The sequence below is a fragment of the Pseudonaja textilis genome, chromosome 5 (genome assembly GCF_049901715.1).
Source record: "Pseudonaja textilis isolate UNSWEBS1 chromosome 5, rPseTex1.2, whole genome shotgun sequence".
Lineage (NCBI taxonomy): Eukaryota > Metazoa > Chordata > Lepidosauria > Squamata > Elapidae > Pseudonaja > Pseudonaja textilis.
Genome location: NC_141994.1, coordinates 48,672,575 through 48,694,479, shown reverse-complemented (window position 1 = coordinate 48,694,479; position 21,905 = coordinate 48,672,575). Strand labels below are relative to the sequence as shown.

General features: G+C 40.4%; 1 protein-coding gene and 1 pseudogene across 1 annotated transcript; one reads left to right on the top strand and one right to left on the bottom strand.

Moving 5' to 3' along the window:
• Window positions 1-9,378: 9,378 nt before the first annotated feature.
• On the top strand, window positions 9,379-16,801 carry LOC113433365 (galectin-1-like). Its single transcript, XM_026695922.2, has 4 exons — window positions 9,379-9,441; window positions 11,996-12,075; window positions 15,505-15,676; window positions 16,588-16,801. Exons 1-4 carry the CDS (start codon window positions 9,436-9,438, stop codon window positions 16,732-16,734), a joined length of 405 nt encoding a protein of 134 aa, XP_026551707.1. The 5' UTR covers window positions 9,379-9,435; the 3' UTR covers window positions 16,735-16,801.
• Window positions 16,802-20,468: 3,667 nt separating this feature from the next.
• LOC113438126 (urotensin-2 receptor-like) lies at window positions 20,469-21,781 on the bottom strand (annotated as a pseudogene).
• Between the last annotated feature and the right edge of the window lie 124 nt (window positions 21,782-21,905).

The window sequence follows — 21,905 nt, the reverse complement described above, 5'->3', positions numbered from 1 at the left end:
AAATTTTGAGTAGTTCGGAGAACTGGCAAATGCCACCTCTGACTGGCCCCACCCCCATCTATTCTCTGCCTCCTGTGTCCCAGCTGATTGGCTGGATCTTCTTTTGTTGCCCTGCACAGGAGAACGAAGCTGTAAAGCAGGTTAGTGGGATGGGGAGGGAATGGGATTTTGCAGTAACCTTCCCCTAGGAGTGGGGAGGGAATGGAGATTTAACAGATAACAGATAATCAGAGTTGCAAGGGACCTTGTAGATCATCTAGTCCAACCCGCTGCCCAAGCGGGAGACCCTACACCATTTCTGACAAATGGCAGTCCAATCTTTCTTAAAAATCTCAAGTGATGATGCTCCCACAACTTCCGAGGGCAAACTGCTCCATTGGTTGATTGTTCTCACCATCAGAAAGTTTCTCCTTATTTCCAGGTTAAATCTCTCCTTGTTCAATTTCCAGCCATTATTCCTTGGTCTGGCCTATGGGTGCTTTAGAAAATAGCTTGACCCCCTCTTCTCTGTGGCAGCCCCTCAAATATTGGAAGACTGCTATCATGTCTCCCCTGGTCCTTCTCTTCACTAGGCTAGCCATGCCCAGTTCCTTCATATGTTTTAGTCTCCAGTCCCCTAATAATTCTGGTTGTTCTTCTCTGTACTTTTTCTAGCTCTCAACATCTTTTTTATAGTGTGGTGACCAAAACTGAAAGCAGTACTCTAGGTGTGGTCTTACTAAGGCTTTATATATTTTACAGTATCCTTCCCCTGGAGTGAGGTGGGAATGGAGATTTTGCAGTATCCTTCCCCTGCCATGCCCAACAAGCCACACCATGCCCAACAAGCCTCGCCCACAGAAACGTAGTAAAAAAATTTGAATCCCACCATTGCCTATGATATTTCTAAACAGAAGCGGGAGACACTGTTTTATTCTTGAGAAATCACCTTTACTCCTTCCTTCTTATTACTGGAGGATGCAGAGAGCTCAACTGATTATTTGAAACACTGTGGTTTACTCACCGTTTCTTCCATCATTTGTCCTTACCACAAAAATGAGAAACACGGATGGAAGAGAGCTTTCCCACTGCAAGAATCCATCACAAACAATCTCTGACAAAGGGCCATCCAGCTGCCTCTGAAACAGATCCAGTGGCAGGAAGCCCATTACTTCACTGGATAATTGGTTCCACTATTGAAATGCACTCTGAAATGAGAGAGAATGAGTATTTTAAAGAGGCACAAAAGGGGGAAAAACTGTTGAATGGAGGCCTAGGAACGGTTTGCCTGCTGCCTCTCCAGAAGGCTGTTTAGGGAGGCCTCCTGGTAAACTGTATAAAATGCTTGATTATTAAACCATGTATGCGTTTTTATTCAAAACAGTATTCAAGTAACAAACTAGAACCTTATTTTTAAATTTCTTCTCACTACAAAAAAAGCATGCTTAATCTCTTTTCACCTACTTCTTTCCTAGGAAAGGGTCTCTTTCCAAGTTAAATGAAAATTATTTCCAAACACAATCAGCCTTTGCTACAGAACATGCTCCAGAGTTACACTGAAAGAATGCAATATCTCAGTAGTGGGAATTATGTTTCCTTATTCTTGGATAAACTTTGTTGCATTGAATTAAATCAAAAATGTAAAGATCTTTTAAGAAAATACAAAAACACATTTAAATCAGAAGTGGTATTCAGCAGATTCTGACCAGTTCTAGGGAACCAGTAGCAGAAATTTTGAGTAGTTCGGAGAACCGGCAAATACCACCTCTGACTGGAGATTTTGCAGTAACCTTCCCCTGCCATGCCCACCAAGCCACATCCACAGAACCAGTAGTAAACATTTTTGAATCCCACCACTGATTTAAATCCATTGCTAGACCCTACTGGCTGTAGAAATATTGCTGCTTAATTATGGAATTCACTCACTGCCACAAAGTAGAGTGCTGTCCTTTAATGTAGATGAAATTAGAGGAATTGTGGAGGCTAGAATATCAGTAATGTAGTGGCTATACAGTAGCTTCATCAGAGGTGAGTACATTGTGATCTTACAGATAATGCTCAATTATCATTCTCAGAAGCACAGACAACAGACAATGGTGAGGAATATTGATAAAAGTGAATAGTTTCTTCTGAACTCCTGTTTCTGAGAGACAGCAGCAAGGAGATACTGTTACCTCTAGGTCCTGTCTCTGGCTTGTTAGACTGATAAACTCCCTCAGTATAAAGTAATTTGGTGGGATACCTAGACTAGAAAAATGCTTCTCCGTTTCAGTACATCATACATGAATAAGAAATTGGAACAAGTGATGGAAAGGTTGCATCTCCTGTCCCTCATCATTGAAGTTGGCGCCAGACATGGCATCATGGTGGCCATTGTTGATGAATAAACAAAAGCCATCAACAGTTCCTCAAACTCAAAGGTTCCATAGTAAAGATACAAAGATGGTAGAGAAGGTGATAGGTATTTACATGCTTAGTATTTCTCTCGTACGTAAACAGATTGGAAGGTAGGCCCAATGTGGAAGCTTGATATCAGCATTCTGAGTAAGAAACGTTCCAACTTGAGAATCTAGAGTCTGTGTGGATTTGCCAAACCGCAGGCAAGCCTACAAACACATCAACTTGGGAGATGGTGGGGCCTTCCATGTTAAGTTGGACTGATAGCATTAGTCATTGCGTAGCAATAAAAAGCATATCTTAGCCTATTACTCTGAGAATTTTTCACTGCTAAAGAAAAGAAGTAGTATTCTTTATATATCAGCATGAATATTTGATGGTGGATTCTCCTGGACATAGCTAGGAAGGCATTTTCCTGTTGAACCTTTTTCATCTAGTGAGTGCAACAAATTGGTCTTTTTGATTCATTGTTTTAAAATCTGTTCAACTTCCTGCTCTTTCTGAGTTATTGGGCAATAGAATTTCCTTACCACAATTCCAGAATGACCTCACACTGTCATTTATTAACTTATTGTTAATACTGTACTTATTTTTTTGATGAATCACTTCCCCAGTCTGGTGCCTTCCATATATGTTGGGGCTTCAATTTCAAAATGCTCAGGCAGCATTGGCCACCTAATCTATTTTTCTCCCCTTTTTCTTTCTAGGAGAGGTGTAACTTCCTGCTACCATAGCTCTGATGGCTTTTTTTTTAACTAAAAATACACTTTCATGAACATTGATGTTTTTGAACATCTAGGGGAAAAAATAAGAAACGTTTACATAGTGCCAAAGAAGTCATAATATAAATAGTTCTTGACTTACGACCATAAGTCACAATTCAGTTAATAACTAGGCTATTAATACAACCTGCTCAACCTCTTAGTTTAAACAAAGTTAGTCAGGAATTGCCATCTGTTGAGACTAATGTTACGGTATCACCACTTTGAATTGGGCCAGAAGACGAACTGGCAGATCAGATAATAGGGAGGAGTTAGCTGATGTTGTCCCTTTCTTACAATATCCCCCCTTTCCTGGGAGTAGGGCTATCATATGGGGAGAGAACCACTTTTGGTAGAAGTTTAATTTTACAATATATATTTTTACATTCAGAGCAGTAAGGATTAACTGGGGCTCTAAGTACATAGGTGGACTTCATTTTAATTCCCAAGATCCATGCTCTTCATTTCAAAAGCCTTATACTATGCAAGCGATCGATTCAACATCCAATAAAAGTCATTTTTTATTCTTCTCTGGCAACCTTCAATGGGTAGTTGTGGTGGGGTGTGGGGTGAAAAGTGGTGGAAAAGCAAAGGAGAATTTTGGGTTTTGATTTCATCACCAGTCTTCATGTAGCCCTCTGCAAATTCTCCTGACTGGGCAATTTTGTCATATTCCACCAGAGCAGAAGTATTGATCTTGGGTGGCATTGAGGAGACCATAATGCAGCTTTTTTGAAAACAGAATGGACTCCCCAGGATTATTTTTCATAATGGTGCCTTTGCCAACATGCATGGCTACTGCAAAGTCTAGTGATAATTTTCATATGTGAATGGTCTATGTCAGGCCTGATTGCACAGGTAGCAGAGATCATTCAAGGCACAGCTAGGCTCATTTTATACTTTGGTGGGTGGGGGTGGAGGGAAATGGAATAATGTAGCTAGGTTCTGTGCAGTTGGGAATGGGTGGTTTAATTTTTAAAAATGTGAAAATATGTGAGCAAAAATCAATAAAACAGAAATGTCATATTGTCAGACCTGCCAGCACTTAAACCTCTCAATAGAAATGATCCTTGGTTGGATCCATTTATAGAGAAAGGTATAATTTTATATCTTTCAATAGAAATCAAGTATATGCAGTAATGCATAACCAGAACTGAGAATTGCACACCAAAATCCCTAGCTTCAACTTATCCCTCCTTAACTTCCTCCCATCACTAATCCCTCATGACCCATTAGGTTCAAGCAAGATGTTTTCAGAAAGGATACTTCAAAAGTAGAGTGGTATGCAGTTGTCTTCTTCTTCCAGCCAGGTGACCTTGAAGCAGCATCTCAGGGAGATCCAGAGATACTTTCGCTTTCCTCCAATCATTCCCCCTCCCCTCCACCCTCCCCAGAGTTTATGGCAGGCTGTCACCACATGGTAGCAAAGCACATAAGCAAGTGTAAGGAGGCAGCTGACACATTTTCTAGTTCATTATCAGTTTAATGCAGGGGTGGGATTCAATTTTTTTAACAATTGGTTCTGTGAGCATGGCTTAGGAGGTGGGCATGGCTTGGTGGTCATGTTATTGGCTGGGTGTGACCAACTCAACATCACTCACATCGAGGCACACATCTCCTCGCATGGCCTCTCATGACTGTGGGGATGCTGCAACAGTCGTAAGTGTGAAAAACGGTCATGTCACTTTTTTCAATGGTCACTCCACACAAGCAAAGTACCAGCAAAGGAGGGGAAAAAATTCCAGAGAGGTTCCTGAGACAGGAAGTCTAGTCCTGCCAAGAATGTAATAAGGGTTAACGGAGAGGCAGTTTCTGTAAGCAACACCAGAATGTTTCCTTCCTGCTTTCCTTACAGGATTAGGCCAGTAATTTCTTCTAACAACTGGTTCTCGGAACTGCTTAGAATGTTAACAACCGGTTCTAGTGAATAGGTGCAAACTAGTAGAATCTCACCCCTGGTTTAATATCTCATGGTTACGCATTTTTAATTAGAAAATATTTGGAAGGTGATCATGGACTATAGAGTGAAAGGCATTAAACTTTATTAACATTATAGACTTGCTAATATATTCCTTTTTCAGAAAAGAGACTGATATTGCCAGATGCTTTAGAACCAATTTATAAAGATGAATCATCCAGGGAGTGGCAGGCTAACTCGCACCAGATTCTAGTACATTTGCAATCTGATACAATTTCCACTATAGGCAAAATGTCATTCTTTGTGGAATGGAACTAATTATTATTGTGCCAAGGAGCAAGTTTTAATCTATTTTAGTTTTTGCTTGGTTTCTCCCTGTTTCTAACCAGATGGATGCCACCATTTCTTGCCTGTTAAAGCCAGCCTTAGTGGAGCTGAGGACAAGAATAGTTTATAGCAAAGATGTATATGCAACTCTAAGTGTGTCTCTGGTTCCAAACAGTTATATATACAAGTTCATAGTCCAGACTGTGGCTGGGGAGAATTTAATTTGAGATTACCAACCAACAAATCAGTGCTTTGCTGCAGTGATCTGACTTTCTGTTTCCCAGTTGTTTAACAAAACCAAAACCCCTTTCTCTCCATTCCTAAATTATAGTGTCAAGATGGAAGAAAGCTTTCAATGAAAAACAGGAGTGCTTTTTACAAGTGCCTGAACTGTAAATGAGTTCTGGTATGGGAATACATTCTAATCTGAATGTGTGTTCAGTCATTCCTCAACTGTAAGGTCAAGATTTCTTTGCATTCTCTCAAGCCACTATTTTGTACCTGATTTTTGTGATTAAAGAAAAAAATGGAATTATATCCTGCAAGCTTGGAATCTCTGCATCCCTAGCTCATTCTGGCCTAAATCCCAAGTTTTTACCTTACCTGGTCTCCCTGTCTTTCCATCGACTGGGCTAATTGATTTAATATTTCATAATTCTAGTTCTTTGGCAAGATATTTTTTGAGTCCTCTCATTTTAAACTAATTGGAGTTTCCAGCCTGGTTCTTCCATATATCTTAGGTCTGCAGCTCCCAGAATCCCAAGTTAGGCTGTGACAGCAGGCATTATATACAAATTTTCAACAGAGGTTTGTATTCTTCACAAACGTTTTGCCATACATACCCGTTAACTATAATTGGAACGTTCCAAACTGTCTTGTTTTGAATCTTCTAGAATTGAAAAAACCCGCATAGATGCTCCTGTGGGTATTCCAGAACAAATAAGGGATATAACACAAAATTACTGCTCCTGCTTGGCAATGACCTACTGTTCCCGCCAAAATATTTCTATCATCTACCACTATAAATGGTGTATAGGAGGGAGAAATTTGTTAGATCAGGAATCGCTCACTTTCCCTCACTGAATTCATGGGCAGGCATAGTTTTTGCCCGGAGAACTGTGTTGATTGATGGTGGCGTTACTGGAGGGAATCCAGCCTCCATTTTCAAGTCTGAGAGATAGGAATTAGGATTGCTTAAAAAGAAACAAAAAAGTTAACAAGCTTATTGAAAAATTAACATCCTTCTTGCACCAGAGGGGAGAAGGGAAAATGGGAAGAACATTAAAATCATGTCTGGTGAGTTTAAAGGACTACAGAAAAGCATACTAATGCTGCTCTGAACATGAGGTAATTACTACTGGGGTAATTAAACATCTGCAAGGAAACAACCAAGCTTAGAGAGCACTAAGGATGCCGCAGGTCCACAGAAAACTAGCTAGCCTAGCTCTAAAGTATAGAAAACAAAAGCCAGCAGCTATCTACCCCTCTATCATACATTATATTTTTAAAGCTAGATCAGGACTAATACCCTGGAAATGGAGAAGTGTTTTTGTTGCTGAAAAATGCTTGGAAGAGAAGTTATCCTCATTCTTTCTAGATCCAGCATTCACCCTCTGCAACTGTCTCTTATATCTTTGCACATATTATATCGTCAATGCATTAAATTCTGGAGTTCCATGAGAATGCTACTATGGGATCCATTAATACTATTTCCATAAGCAAGCATAAGCTAGTATAGTAGAGCAAAGGAGAACTGTTTGTTCTGAAACGCTTGGAAGGACTTCAGCTGCCTTGAGATGAAAATATAAGCAAAACCACAAACCACAGAAATAGACGTTTTGCCTCTGGCTTTCTTTTTCTTTACTCTGCAGATTTAATTCTTCAGATAATTTATTTACCCCACCCACTATCCTCCACTTAAAAAAAGTCTTTTTTCATGCCATGATTCACAATTGGCATGATATACCAAAACCTGGTCATTTTCAAGTTCTGCAGAAATTGCTGAGAAGTCTTTGCCTCTGTACTAGATTCTTCTTTTAACTCCATCTGAAACCAGTTGGATTATCACCAGGACAGAGCCACCTAAGGGATTAGATAGATTCGGTCTGAAAGTTGGCCACTTGCCTAAACAATTCAAAGCATCTCAATTTAATGAGCTTCCCACCTTGTCTTTTGGCAGCATTGGACCAAACCTGAGCTCTTATCAGGTGGCTTTACAGTGGAACAATTAATTAAAAAAAAAGTTGTAGAAACCAGGATGGATGACCTATCAAAGTGACAAAGCCAACACAATGATTCTACTCGCTGCTGGGTAATATGGTTTTTTGAATAGAAGATAATATCTGTAGCTCAGGATTGAACTATAGAGAGCTTCTTGCTCTCTTAGATTGGTTATTTGCTTGCAGACTTTTTATTAACCAATTATGTTACAGCATCAGTGTGAGTGAGTGTGGGGTTTACTGGTTGTTTTCAGTTGGTTTATTATGCTACATAATATAGCCTGTGTTTTTTCCCTTTTGCTATATGTTATATTGTACCTCTTTCAATGTGAACATCCATTCATGGCTTCCTCTCCCTCTGGTTTTCATAAACCATTAGCCATGGTGGCACAGTGGTTAGAGTGCAGTACTGCGGGCTAGTTCTGCTGACTGCCTGCTGACTGCAATCTCACCAGGCTCAGGGTTGACTCAGACTTCCATCCTTCCAAGGTGGATAAAATGAGGACCCAGATTGTCGGAGGCAATATGCTGACTCTGTAAACTGCTTAGAGAGGGCTGTAAAGCACTATGAAATGATATATCAGTCCACGAGCTATTGCTGTTAAGCGTTGATGAAAAGTTTCAATGCTCATTTTGTCATGGTGATACCTAGAACATCCTTACAGCTTGCAAAGATGAGAGCAATGTTATAAAGTGCTGGCAACTAATGTCATGGAGAAAGAAAAATAGAGATCTAAATAAGGGAGTATGTATTAAGTACAGTTAAGTAGATACCCTAATCTACTTCATTCTAGTCTGATGTTTTAACTCTAATCTGATGTTTTTCAAAAATAATGAATTTGCAACTTTCAGACTTTTCAACTAGCATGTTGCAGTTTTACAGCCTCAATCTGTGAACTTCCTTTTGATCCTTTCCCAATGTTAGATTTTCTGGTGTGACAAAGATGTGGCTCTGAAATTTTGCAGAAGGATTTTTCAGTACCAAATTCCCCATTCTCCCTCCAGCCTCACAGGGAAAATACAAAATATCTTATGATCCCTGGGAAGCCCGCCCACAGATCATAAGATTTCAGCTTAGTCACATTAACTGTTGATGGTTATGTTCTCTTTTCATGGGAAGAATGAGCTGAAGGACCCAGAAAATAATCCATAAAATAGTCTAAAATAGAATCATTCTGCTTAAGGAAAACATATCGCAATCTTTCCTGAAATCAAAATCAACTATATTTCTGTCTCACTCTGGAGATATGACAGGTAAGAGTAAAACGTTAGGATAAAATCTCTGTTTGGAAGAAAGTCAGACAACAAAACAATCTAATAATGAATGTGTGGCCATCACTGTTGTTGGACAAGAATTAGATATCTTCAGTTAGATAAAAGAGTCATGCCTTAACAATAGATTAATTCAGCAATTCTGGTTTAAACTTCTCCCACTTCTTAGTTTTAAAATAAAGCCATTTATTCAAATATCTCTGAATCTTTTGGCTCTGATCTCTGTAGGCTTTTACAATAAAGAGGCCTAGAAGTCCCTGCCAACTAGTCAATTTAAATTGGGAAGGGGAGAGATCCTGGACAATAAAACCCTCTCATTGTGAAAGTATTTTCCATTGGCCTCAATGCATAATGAAAAAAACTATGCCACATTGCCACATCCCCCACAAACAACTGCCTTGATAATCCTTCCAGCCATCCTTCACTGCTGCTTTTCTATTGGTTGCTGGCATCTGTAATTCCTCAGTTGCAGAGTATTTAAAAGCAAGGGAGTGGCATCATAGTTCCCTTCATCTCTGTGCAGAATCTTCTTCTGTGAGCTGCAGGAACAAAGAACAGAGCCATGCCTGTAAGTTTATGGGGCAGTGATGTACGATGCTTAAGGATGCTGGCTATTGTTGAAACCAGGCACTCAAATTAGATGAGAGTGTCTTGCCTTCCTGCTGTTGCAAACAGAGGCAAGATACCCCAATCTACCCTGATCTTCCTAGAGAAGGGACCCTGATTTTGAGCTGGCTGATTAATTTTTCCACCACCATAGTAATACCAGAGTGAAAGATGAAATTGGCTAAAAATGTTAAATAGAATGTGTTATCTCTTAACAGGCTTCTATCTAGCACAGGGTTTTTGAAGTATCGAATATCTATGAGGTTATTGTAATTTTCTCATTTGTTTGGGAGAAGTTTGTGGAAGTATATCTGGGAAGAGAAGTTTGGCTTACATTTGCTTCAGCTTAACATTTTTTTTCTCCCTATTCTCGTCCAGTTTGTTCTCTCCCAATATTGCAGTAGCTGCAGAAAATTGCTGGAAAAACTGCTGATGGAAGCCCCAGTTTTTCAGACTCTGTAATCTCATTATTATAATATAAGTCTAGCATGATTTTAAATCCAGAGATTTGAAGGAACTGAAAACATCTGTTGGGGGGAATAAATAACAGGAATGTTCAAAGTCTTGGGGCAATTTGGTGTGGCTCAGGCTGGCACAGACTCGCTGGGGCGTTGCCCTCTTAGGCCTTTCCTCATATTATCTATCATTTTCTGTCTTTTGTGGTTTAAAAGTTTTAACTTTTACAACAGAAAATTTTTTAAACAAATGAATCTTTTTCCATTTTGTTTTAGTTCAGTGGCGGGAAAGAATATTGCTTGCTTGAGTTCTGTTTTGACTGCTTTATAAAAAAAAAAGAAAACTGTAGGCATCAGAAACACTAAGATTTCTTTTGCCTCTTTATAAACATACTTTGCCAATTTTAATCTCTTAAACATACCCCAAAGCCTTTTGTAACCATTTGTCTGAATAGCAGATGGGGATTGAAAATGGTTTTCCTGAAGAAAATCACATCAGGCTTTCAGCATCAATAGTATAAGAGTCGAACTTAGCCTTCTTCCCATAAAGGAAGTGACTGGAAACTTTCATGTCGCCATCTTTGACTTCTGAGATTTTCCACAAGCTTCCAGTTATGAATGTGTATAGAGAAGTTAACTATCAGATGGTGATGTCAGAACACCCCTTTCCCCCTCTCTCTCATAGACAGTCAAATGGGCAGGAGTTGCCCCTCCCTTGCAGAAGGTGGCTACGGGTTTGAAGCATTTCTCTGCTACTCTCACCCAGCCTTTCCAATAGTGAAATTCAGCATGTAGCAAAGCAAAAGGTAGCCTGGCATCCTCATGACTCGGCCCGGTGCTTGACTCTCTCCTCTCAGCACTGTTAGGTTTGGCAGGACAGAAAAAAGCAAGATGAGCCTGCAGTCTGAGGGCAAAAGGATGCCAGCTCAGAGCGACAAGGACAAAAATGTCAGATGAGGCTCTTTCTGTTGTTTCATGGTAGCCTTCATGCAGCAGCCTAGAACCACACGGTGAAAAATGCTGGAGCATTTTGGTCAAACTTATGGCCACTTTTATGTTTAACATAAAACATTTTGCTTTGTCAATAGCAACAAATAATCTATGATTATCATCTTCATTCTCAGCAGAGCTGCCTACTTAAAAGATAACATTTTAATGTGCCGTACTAAAACGGAATAACTAATTTCCTGGATTTTTCTGTAAACACAGTGCAGATTGTAAATCTCCCATCTAATAATATACAATGTTGTGAGAAATAACTAGTTAGGCTATCCCTTCTGATTTATGCAGAAGTATCATTCCTCTTGTTTTTCTGGCCAACATTAACTGGATTAGCAGAAAAGTATCCAATATAAAATTGTGCTTGGTTAGTGGACCACTTTGCTATGTGACAGAATCCTAATCTGGGAACAAAACAGATATCAAGGGGCAATTCATGAATATACTTTATTATTTCTGCTAGTTCAATTAACTTTGTACCAGTTTTATTTGCTTAGAACGCCTGTTCTCAGCCCAGTTAATCTCTAGAGATATTACAGGTTTGATTCCATTGTTGTTGGCTGAGGTGATAATATTGCAATCATTTCTAGAATGATTCTTTGAACTGGTAACACTGGGTAAAATATACTTGTATTTTTTTAATTTGTACAATTGATTTTTAAAAAATAATAATAATCCAAATAATAGAACATGGTAGCAACTTCAACACAGGCTAAAAAAATAAATTCCTCCATATTTAAGAGGACTTTAGTTTAGGAAAGGATAGAATATTTCCTGCCAATCCTTTCCTGTGATAAAATAATTAGACTTTAAAAGGTTTTGATTGTTCACTTTTTATGATATTAATTTGAATATTCATTGGTTTTGAAGTTAAAGGACCCAAATACTACATGGCCATATTTCCCTGCCACCTGGTACAATAATATGTTTTATCAATGCAGCAAGTTGTTGGCTTCAAATAAGCAGTTGTTCATAATAGGTGTATTTACTGGGGGGGGGGGGTGTCCTACAAAGGTGGGCACAGGAGCAACTCACTAAGTGCTTTTGGAATTTCTTTTCTAGGGAATTGTTTGTACTAGCCTGAGGATTCAACCTGGCCAGAAGGTAGCAGTGAAAGGTGATATTCAATCAGGATGTGATGGGTAAGTTGGCATCACTAATACAATAATTTAGAACATATTTAGAATCGTTTATAGTGGAACCTTGTATTGGTTCATAGAAGCTTCCCCCACCAGGTGATGACCAGATATACAGTAAGAGTTGATATCTAACATATCTGGAAGATGCCAGATTGTTAACATTAATCATAATGGTTTCCTCCAAAATGCCCGGGAACTATTGTTAAGTGACATAAAGAAATTTCTTTGTATCTGTCTGATTGCCAATCCCATTAGAAGGCCAAACTAGAAAATCAAGTCCACATTAAATTAGAACTGTATTTTATTGAGATAGGATATAATACTGAAATCTTGAACACCTGATGTGCTTTACTTCCTTCCTTCTTGTATCCCGGTGAATCGGGGATGAGATTGCCTGAGTTACCTCTGGATACTACCTTGCTTTCTGAGACTTAAGTAGTGTTTCAGCCCTCTTTGTTTATATAATGATTCTTGCATATTTCTATCAAGATCATCTCCCTGACTCTCTACACTTATATTCTCCAGTGATATACAGTACAATATAGTCTGGGCCTATGTGAGTAGGAGGAAGAACTTACTAGTCCTCAATAACAAAACAGAAGAATCCTGTTGCTTCTTCCCTCCTCTAACTCTAATCTAAAAGATCCCAAAGTTGTTTTTCCCCCAAAACATCTTTTGGGAAAAAGCATCAGTGGGACAACCATGTCCTGGATGATTGAGAAGCTCGATGGACAATTTGCTGGAAGAGGGTTAATGCCACTGTAACATTTTCCAATGACTCATATCTGAACACGTTCCCGCTGCTCTCTGCTACTCCTGCCAAGAAACTAAATAAAACCAGCTGTTGGGAAGCAGCCCCATTTTTTTGTCTTCCTTCTGTCTCCTTTTGGAATGTGTCCACTCCCCTATTCACTGTACACAGTAACCTAAATTTGGTGACCTCCTAGAAAGACCATGAGCATGATAATTTGAAAACTGTACATACATTCTTCTGACTGTGGTTTCCAATATGACTATCCATTTTTAAAGATACAAGTTTGCCCACTTGTTGACTCATCAACCAAGTGTCCTCCAAATGTGTTGGATCACAGCTCAACAGCTCAAGCCAGCACATTCAAATGATATTCAGACTAGGAATTGTGGGAGATGCATGAAGACTTTTCTCATAAAGTTGAGAAAAATGAACTTGATGGAACTAGAACTCACAACCTTCCAGTTTCTAGCCTGATGCCTTAGCCACCTCACCAACAGCTCTCACATATGATTCTAAATAGTTTTAAAATTGTATGCGTGTTCTTCCAGTTTTCACCAAAATCAAGAAAGGGACTGGAGACTTTTTCTTAGGAAAAAACTGCATGATCAGCACCATTTAGTGTTATAATCAGTGCTTATTATTTGGCTCAGCATGAAAGCAAAAGTGGGTGTTGGGTCTGTAGAGGAGGAACATGTCTGAGCAGGAAAATATTTTAGAAATCACTCCAAATGATAAACAGTGGAGCATCTTGCCAAAAAACATATAGTCAGGAACATTCCTCCTTAAAATATATTGAAGATGTCCCAATTATAGCAGTAAAATGTAGTCATTGAAGGCCATTTAAGAAAAAAGCAATTCACATGGCACAAAGGTACAATTTGAAAGAGAAAAGTTGGATGATATTATGAAAATGATGCTATTCTGTCTATACAATGGACTTACCCAAGCAGGTGACTTCCAAATGTGCTGCTTTTAAGCTCCCATTGTTCCTAGTTAAAGGGAGTTGTAACACTTTCTAGCAAGCACCAATGGTGTTGGTGGGGAGTGTATTAGGCATTTGTAGGGACTCTTGAGGGAGTCTGTATTTTGTCACTGAGACAGATATTCTGAGGATCTACATGCCCCAACTCTTCCCTTACTGGTAATCCCCATTATTTGGCTCAGACATCTCCCACTTGCACCCCAAAGGCAGGGAAGATCCCTGGAAGAGACGGGTGATACTAATTAAAGCCAAGAGAACTGATCTTCTTTGGGAAAGATGCTTGAGCAAGAACATTGCTAATACTATGTGACTGCTTCAGCTTGCCTTGGGGGCAAGGCGAGGCAGCTGCCGAATTGGGATGGGAGAAGATTGGAATTGGCAGTGGATGCCTTTTCCCCATTACCATGTTGCAGAGCTCCCACCCACCCTGAAGTTGGTGTGAAATTACCAGCATGAAATTTTCCATTCCCATTGATGATCCCCCATCCTCCCTCATGCATGCTTATTCTTATCTTCATTTATTGCTCTTTTTCAGAGTAGAAAAGTGTGCAGTGGGAAGTGAGAGTGAGAGAGAATACCTGTTTAGGACTGAACTTGCTTCAGATTACAATGTGAAAAAGGGAAGGGGGAAGCTACCACAATAATTCTCAATGGCTACATTTGTTGAGCATACTGCAAACTAGTGTAGAAAATTAGCATCCATCCCTCTCCTAGAAAAATGAAATATTCTAGGAAATATTAAAAAAGCAGAATATTATATTTTCCCTGGAGAAACATGTTTTGAAAGACATAAACTCAGAGCCTCAGTTCCCTGCCACCCACAGCAGATATTTTGGTGCCAACCTATTTACAAGACAAAAGGCTGGGCCAGCTTATCTACAAAACAAAAGACTTTCACCCTCAGGACATGATAGGATTAGCCCTCACTCAAGATCCAAACCCGGACAAAGCCATTAAGCCATAATAGGAATTGCCCAACACCCTTTCAGAACACAACCCTCTTCATCACCCAGCAAGATTCAACCAAGCCTGAGACTCAAGACAACCTACAAAGTTACCCCTATATGGCCACATGGGAGACTGACAACCAATCAGAATACATTTCTTTCACAGGAACAGGAAGCAAGTTCAAAGCCCAAGAGAGGGATAAATCTCTCTCACACACACACCCATGTGCTCAATTGCCCAGGGCCTCAAATCATGTGGTCCTGTCCACCATTAAACCATCTTTCCAAACAACCTCCATGTCCCAGTGTCTTTCTCCCCACTTGGAACTGAACCCAGATGGACATTTCTTCTAACACTAGCCAAGCACGCTTCAGCCTACTTCATTGTATGAACTCAGTCTGCCAGTTTACTTTATACTTTAGTGTTTTGTCAAGCCCAAACATAGGGTTAATACAGTATGAATAAATAAGGATGCCAGGCTAATATTTCATGGACATATTTGCCACTATTTTTCACATCCCATTAGAATGCTGCTTGCTAACCCAAGCTAATAAATTCTTAGTTTAAATGCAGGATAGTGTATTAGATACTGCTGGGAGTAAATTGCTTTACGCTCTAGTAAATTGCCCTAGAAATAGTTTGGTTTCAGTGATTTTGGAAGAGAGGAATATAAATGCCACTAATCAGTCTATTTCTGTTATTATTCCTGCACAAGGATCTTACCATATATTTTCCCCATCCTTCACAGTTTTGTAATAAATCTTGGCAAAGATCAAGATAATCTTGCACTACACTTCAATGCACGTTTTAATGCTCATGGAGACGTAAGAACCATCGTGTGCAATTCCAGGAACAAAGGGCAATGGGGGAAAGAACTCAGGGAGAGCAACTTTCCTTTCCAGGAGGGTGAAACTGTTGAGGTGAGTCTTAAAAGGGCACAAGAAGAGTCAAAATGTGTGCGTGCATGCTTGACAAGTAAGGAGCAGCTTTCCCCAACATTTACTCTGTGCATGTTTGACAATGTCAAAAATCAGGGGTGAAATTCAAAGTTTTTCTCTACCGGCTCTGTGGGCATGGCTTGGTGGGACTCAGTCTCTAAAAGGAAGAAGGCAGGCGTGCATGGGCAGGGCCAATCGATTCAAATCGTCCCTACCACCTCTCCAAAGCTATTCAAATCATCCCTACCACTTCTCCGGAGGTGGTGTGAGATGGTTGAATTTCACCCCTGACGCCCATTCTCCCAGCCAGTGGTTTATCAGCATTCTATTCCAATACACCTAGAGAATAATTTAGACATTATTCATCTAGTACTTCTAATACTCCTCTATTAGTCCCTTTAATCACTCCTCTGATAGTCCCAACTGATGCTCTTAAGGGTTTTGTGATGGGTAGCTCTTGGAATGGTTGATCTCCTTACTTGTTCAACTTGTCATTGGGAGTTCCTAGCTCTTTCTAATGGCAATACTTTTTTTAAGAATGATGGGAAGTCTTTCATAAATGAAGCTCTCAAATTATGTAAGTCTGTTGTAGATAATAAAGAGGAAATTAAGGACTTGTGCACTTTCCAGCATTCTTGATCACTGGCTATATTGGGTGAAACTACTGGGAACTGGTTTCTGTTCTATATTCCCCAACCTTGTATTATCAAACATTTATCCATCACATAATTAAAGGCTCAAAAGCTTTATGAAATTACCAATCATTAATCAAATCTTCTTTGGCAACTATTTCACCTACTCAACTGCTATCCAACTTCTTATTAGGCTAATTAAATGGATGCTGTATCTTCTGTTGAACTCTATATTTCACTCCATTGTGGGTTTTTTTTCAGGTGGTCTTCGCAAATGACAAAAAAGAATTGAATATTACATTGCCTGGAGGTCATCAGTTCAAGTTTCCCAATGAAACTGGTTTGGAAACCATTGAATTTATTTGCACAGAAGGGGGTCTGAATTTCAGAAGCCTCTCACTAGTTTAAACAACTTCCTGATCTGTTCACCTTTTTTTGCTTAATAAGGCAACAAAATAAATGCAACTGAATTCTGGTCTTTTGTTGATGTGTCCTTTCAGTTCTTGCCTTTGCACTTCAGGATTTCTCAAACCAAACATCTCTATATAACATCTCGAGGGTGGCTGACTGGACATACGGCTGCTTGGTTGAGGGATAAAAGCTGTATACATAAAAAAATGTAAAAGAAATATATTTTGGGGTCCTTATTGTTGAGGCCTGGTGTGTCATAGAAATGGAAATTATTCCACAGAGCAGATGCTACCACATAGAAGGTTTCTGACCATGGGAAAGACAAGGAGATAAGCTTACTTCAGTTTTGTCCAATAGTCATTCATCAATACAGAGTTTAATTAAATAAATATATAAGTAACTGCTTATCAGAAATAGACAACCAGTTTGTTGTAGCAGTTAACCTAATACCTTAATGCAGAGGTGTCAAACTCCTGGCCCATGGGACGGATGCATCACGTCCTGGTCACACCCGTGCCCGGTTTAGCAAAAGGGAAAAAAAGTCCTGATATATCACATGATGCCACCATGACAACATGAGTTTTACACCCATGCCTTAACACCTGGCTAAAAACCAGGAGCTGTGAGTTCTAGTCCTCAGTAGAAGCCAGGTGGGTGACCTTGGGCTAGTCACTCCCTTCTGCTCTAGGAAGTAGACAATGGCAAACCACTTTTGAAACCTTGCCAAGAACACTGCAGGGACTTGTCCAGGCAATCACCAGGAGTCAAAGCTGACTCCAGGGGAAAAAACAAAAAATTAGCAGAAGCTTGCTTCACCTATTGGAAAGTATGCATAACCAGCTGCTGAAAATTCACCAACTTCCAAGTGCTAACTTGTGCAACCATAACTACATCATGAATATTCTAGAAGTGTAGAACATACATCTATGTGAAACTTTCCTGGAGTAACTGTGCAAGAAAAATGAGAATTTATAAGTATTTATTTCAGGCTACCTACTTGTGCAATAATCTTCAGTAATTGTTAAAACATATGAGCCACCTCAAAGTGCAGCAAGCATTTTAAATTATATTCATGGCTACAAGAATGTGGAAAAAGGGGGAAATCTAAAATCCTTACTAGGGAAATATTTAGGGATTTTTATTAAGCCAACACAAAATATATGACAGATGTATACATTTTAAAATCTCCATGTCAGGCAGGAGGAATCTTATAAAAAGCAGAGATAAACTCAGAGTTTGGGGATTTCTAAAATATAGTGTTCCACTTACAACCATTCATTTAGCAATCATTAAACGTTGCAACACCACTGAAGAAAGTTACCTATGACCAGGCCTCACATTGCAGGGACTTGTCCAGGCAATCACCAGGAGTCAAAGCTGACTCCAGGGGAAAAAAACAAAAAATTAGCAGAATTAGCATGACCATAGCAGCTTTCTTCACAGTCTTGTGATCAAAATTTGCACACTTAGTAACCAGCATGTTTTTATGATGGTGGCAATGTCTCCAGGTTGTGTGATCACCATTTGCCACCTTCCCAGCCAGTTTCTGACAAACGAGGTCGGGGGAAGCTGGCTTTGCTTAATAACCACATGATTCGCTGAAGTTATTTGCTTCACTGTGGCAGAAAAGGTCATAAAATCCAATCCACTTAAAAGCTACCTTGTTTAGCAATGGGAATTCTGGTGCTAATTGTGATCAGAAGTCAAGGACTACCTGTATATCTGAACCAGTTTGCTGTTCTGAGTAAAGGCACGGACCAATGCCTGTGGGTTGCCAATTTTATAAAAGACAAACTTTAGAGTTAATCTCTCTTGGCTATGTTGCCTGTTATCCACCAGGGAATAGCCTTGCCCACCTCCTGGCTATGGGGGCTCAGCTTTAAACCGGGCATGTGACATAGATATACCCAGGGGTGGGATGCTACCGATTCTGCCCGTCTCTATAGAACCGGTAGCTCTGAAGAGCAGCAGATACCGAACCTATTTTGTGTTTCCCGCTGTTTGGTCCAGGCGCCCACCCAGACTCTTGGCTATCCTTTATTTCCTGCTTTTTCAACCTCAGCTGCTTTGCGCAGCACAGCTGAGGTTGAAAAAGCAGGAAAATAGAGGCTTTTCAAACGCTGCACACCCACACACAGCGCTTTTCAGCTGTCCAGATGGAACAACTTAAGGTATTTTACACGTGCGCACAAAATGTAGTCACTGAACCAGTAGTAAAACCAGTTGAATCTCACCCCTGGATATACCCACAAGGAAAGTCCTGATAAACCAGGTTCCTAATTATCCTATTTTATCTAAAGAAGGCAGTCTGCCATCTGGTGGTGAGGAAAGAATCATGCAGACTACAACCTCTTCTAGATTGCAATGGGGACAGTAAGACAGGGATGGTAGGCACGCTGGTAGGCTTATGCGCGCCCCCTTTACGGACTTCTTAGGAATGGGGTGAGGTCAGTGGTGGAATTCAAAAACTTTTACTACCGGATCTGTGGGCGTGGCTTGCTGTGCCTGGCCATGTGACTGGGTGGGCGTGGCTTTTTTGCAGCCCCCACCGGTTTTGGGGAGCTTCCTAGCCTCAGAGGAGCCTCAAGGGGTCATTTTTGCTCTCCTAAGGCTCCTCTGGGGCTCTGGAAGGCAAAAAATGGAGGGAGGGCTGAGCTCCTCCCTCCATTTTTTGCCTTCCTGGGCCTCAGCAAGGGGAATCCCTGCACAGCTGATCTTATCTACAGCTGATTGTCGGGAGGAAAAAAATTGCTACCCACCCACCCACCGCCCACCCTGGAACCAGAAGTAACTGTACTGCTGTCAGCACTTGGAGGTAAATAGACAGGAAACAAGCCAGTAGAGTTTTCAGATATGCTTTTTATTGTTTTAGGATAGAATAGCAATATCTTGAAACTAAGCCTGTCTATTTTTGTTTACTATATCTTATGCCAAATAAAATCAAGGCAGGGTTATTTTGAGTCCCTTTCTCAAGAGCGAGTATTCTTTTCTAAATCTTCTCTTCCCAATGGTTCACCTACCCCTTTCTCAACAACAGCAGCACGTGCAGCTGTAGGGTTTTGGAAAAAGCATCCAAATTTGCCGATAAAGCCACCCTTAAAAATAATAAAACCTCCCCAGGTTCAGTGGGATACTTTTTCATGCCCATGAGTGATCTGCAATTTCTGTCAGGGGGTAGGAAAGCCTGGTTTGAAAAAGGTGGGTTCTCTCATCTCCTTGGAAGAAAAGGACCCTGGAGGAGATGCCCAGAGACCAGAAGGGAAGGTTGTCCCCACACCAGCCCGAAATGGCCAATAGGTGCCAGGATGATTCATCCCCTTAGGCTACCTGACTGAATCACTGATAGCGAAACACATCACATTTTGCACACCTTTGTCTAGCATCTGCAACAAGATGCCTATTGTTACCAGTTTATCATGGATATCTCCTTTTATGCTGATTACCCTTCCCAGCTGGTTCTGGAGAATAATCAAATCATAATTTACTAGGACTCAAAGCAATATCCCACTCTTTAGCACTATTTTTCCTTCTGAATAATACCTCTCTAAGCCTTCATGATCTCCACCAGCAATCCTTGAAAATAAAAATGTTAAGTGGCTGCAGCCCATGCTTAATCTGGAAGCGTGCTTGACAGCTCAGAGTAAGGAAAATGTAGACTGAGATTATCTTAAGGTCTAGAGAGGTCAGCAGGAATATTCTCACTAATCTGCATGAGTTCCTATCACGTGCTATCAAAATTCTCAATGTACCCATGGAGCCCAAAAGGTTGAAGTTTTTGGATTAAGTGAGTTGGATGAACCTGAGGAACAATGACATATTTGACATTCATTATTAACAGATATCTTCTGTTTCTTCAATCTGGTCAACTCCCTCTGCTGCAGGTACATGTTCTGCTTGAGGTTTTACATCTCGCCCTCTTTTGAAGAAGGCAAACTGCCTGCCTTGTCTTTCCTCACACTGAGTTGCTATGTACTCACGGTATTTTTTTTTGTTAGCAAGGTATAAAGGAATGGGTTGATGCAACTGTTGCTATAGGTCAAGCAGGTAACACCAAAGTTGAGGTAAGCCTGAGCAGTAGAGCCAAGCTCAAAGTCCATTGACCAGTACAATTTGGCTAATTGCCAGGCCCAGAATGGTACAAAGCAAGCCCAATAGGCCACAGTGATGCTGAAGATTCTGGAGAACAGCTTCTGTTTCAACATTCTGCATGTCACCTGAGGCTGCATAGTTTTTGTAGAAATCCAATAGTTCCATGCAAGACGTGAGTACAATATGGCTAGGACAAGGCCAGGTGTTAAGATGATAGTGCCAAAGAGAACTGTGAGGTAAACTCGGAAGGCATCAGGTGTCCACGTGGGAAAGCAAATATGTTTATGGCTTCCACCTTCCCGCTGCTGGATCATGACCATCATTGGTATTGTAAGCAACAATGACAGAAGCCACACAGCAAGGCTGGCAACCTTACGATAACTGTTCCCAACAATCCTAACCTTTAGCGGTCTGGTCACTGCCCAATAACGCTCCAAACTCATGGCCGTCAGCAGAAAGATGCTAGCGTGCATTGTGAGCAAGTCCAAGCTAAGCAAAAATCTGCATCGTGCATCCCCAAAGAACCAGTCCTAGGCAAAATAGGTACAGACCACAAAGGGGATGGTGGAAAGATAGAGTAAGTCTGCCAAGGCCGAGTTAATAACATACAAACACAAACAGCTTGCTGAACGAATTGCCATGCTGCCAAATGCCACCACCAGTGTATAGATATTCCCTGTCATCCTAACGAAGCACATCAGGAGGATTGCTCCCAAAACTCCTGTGAGAGAACTCTGCTCCTTAAAGTCAATGTCTTCATCTGAGAAATTGCCCCAGAATGGTTCTTCAATGAGTTCTGCCATCACTGAATAGTCAAAATGCACTCCAATTCCACAGAAAACTATCATAGATACATTTTGTGCCTCACAAGTCTGGCAATCGAGATCAACAAGGAGGGTTGGGAATGCTGATGGGGCAAAAACCAAAATAGGTTGGATATGAGGAAAAAAAACTGTTCTTCATAAGGAATGATGGCAACCGCCTTCTTTGCACATCCTGCTCAGCCATGCTTCTTATCATTCCTTAGAGAAAGACCACGACTGAAAGAAGGACATCCATTGCACTTTATGAATGAAACA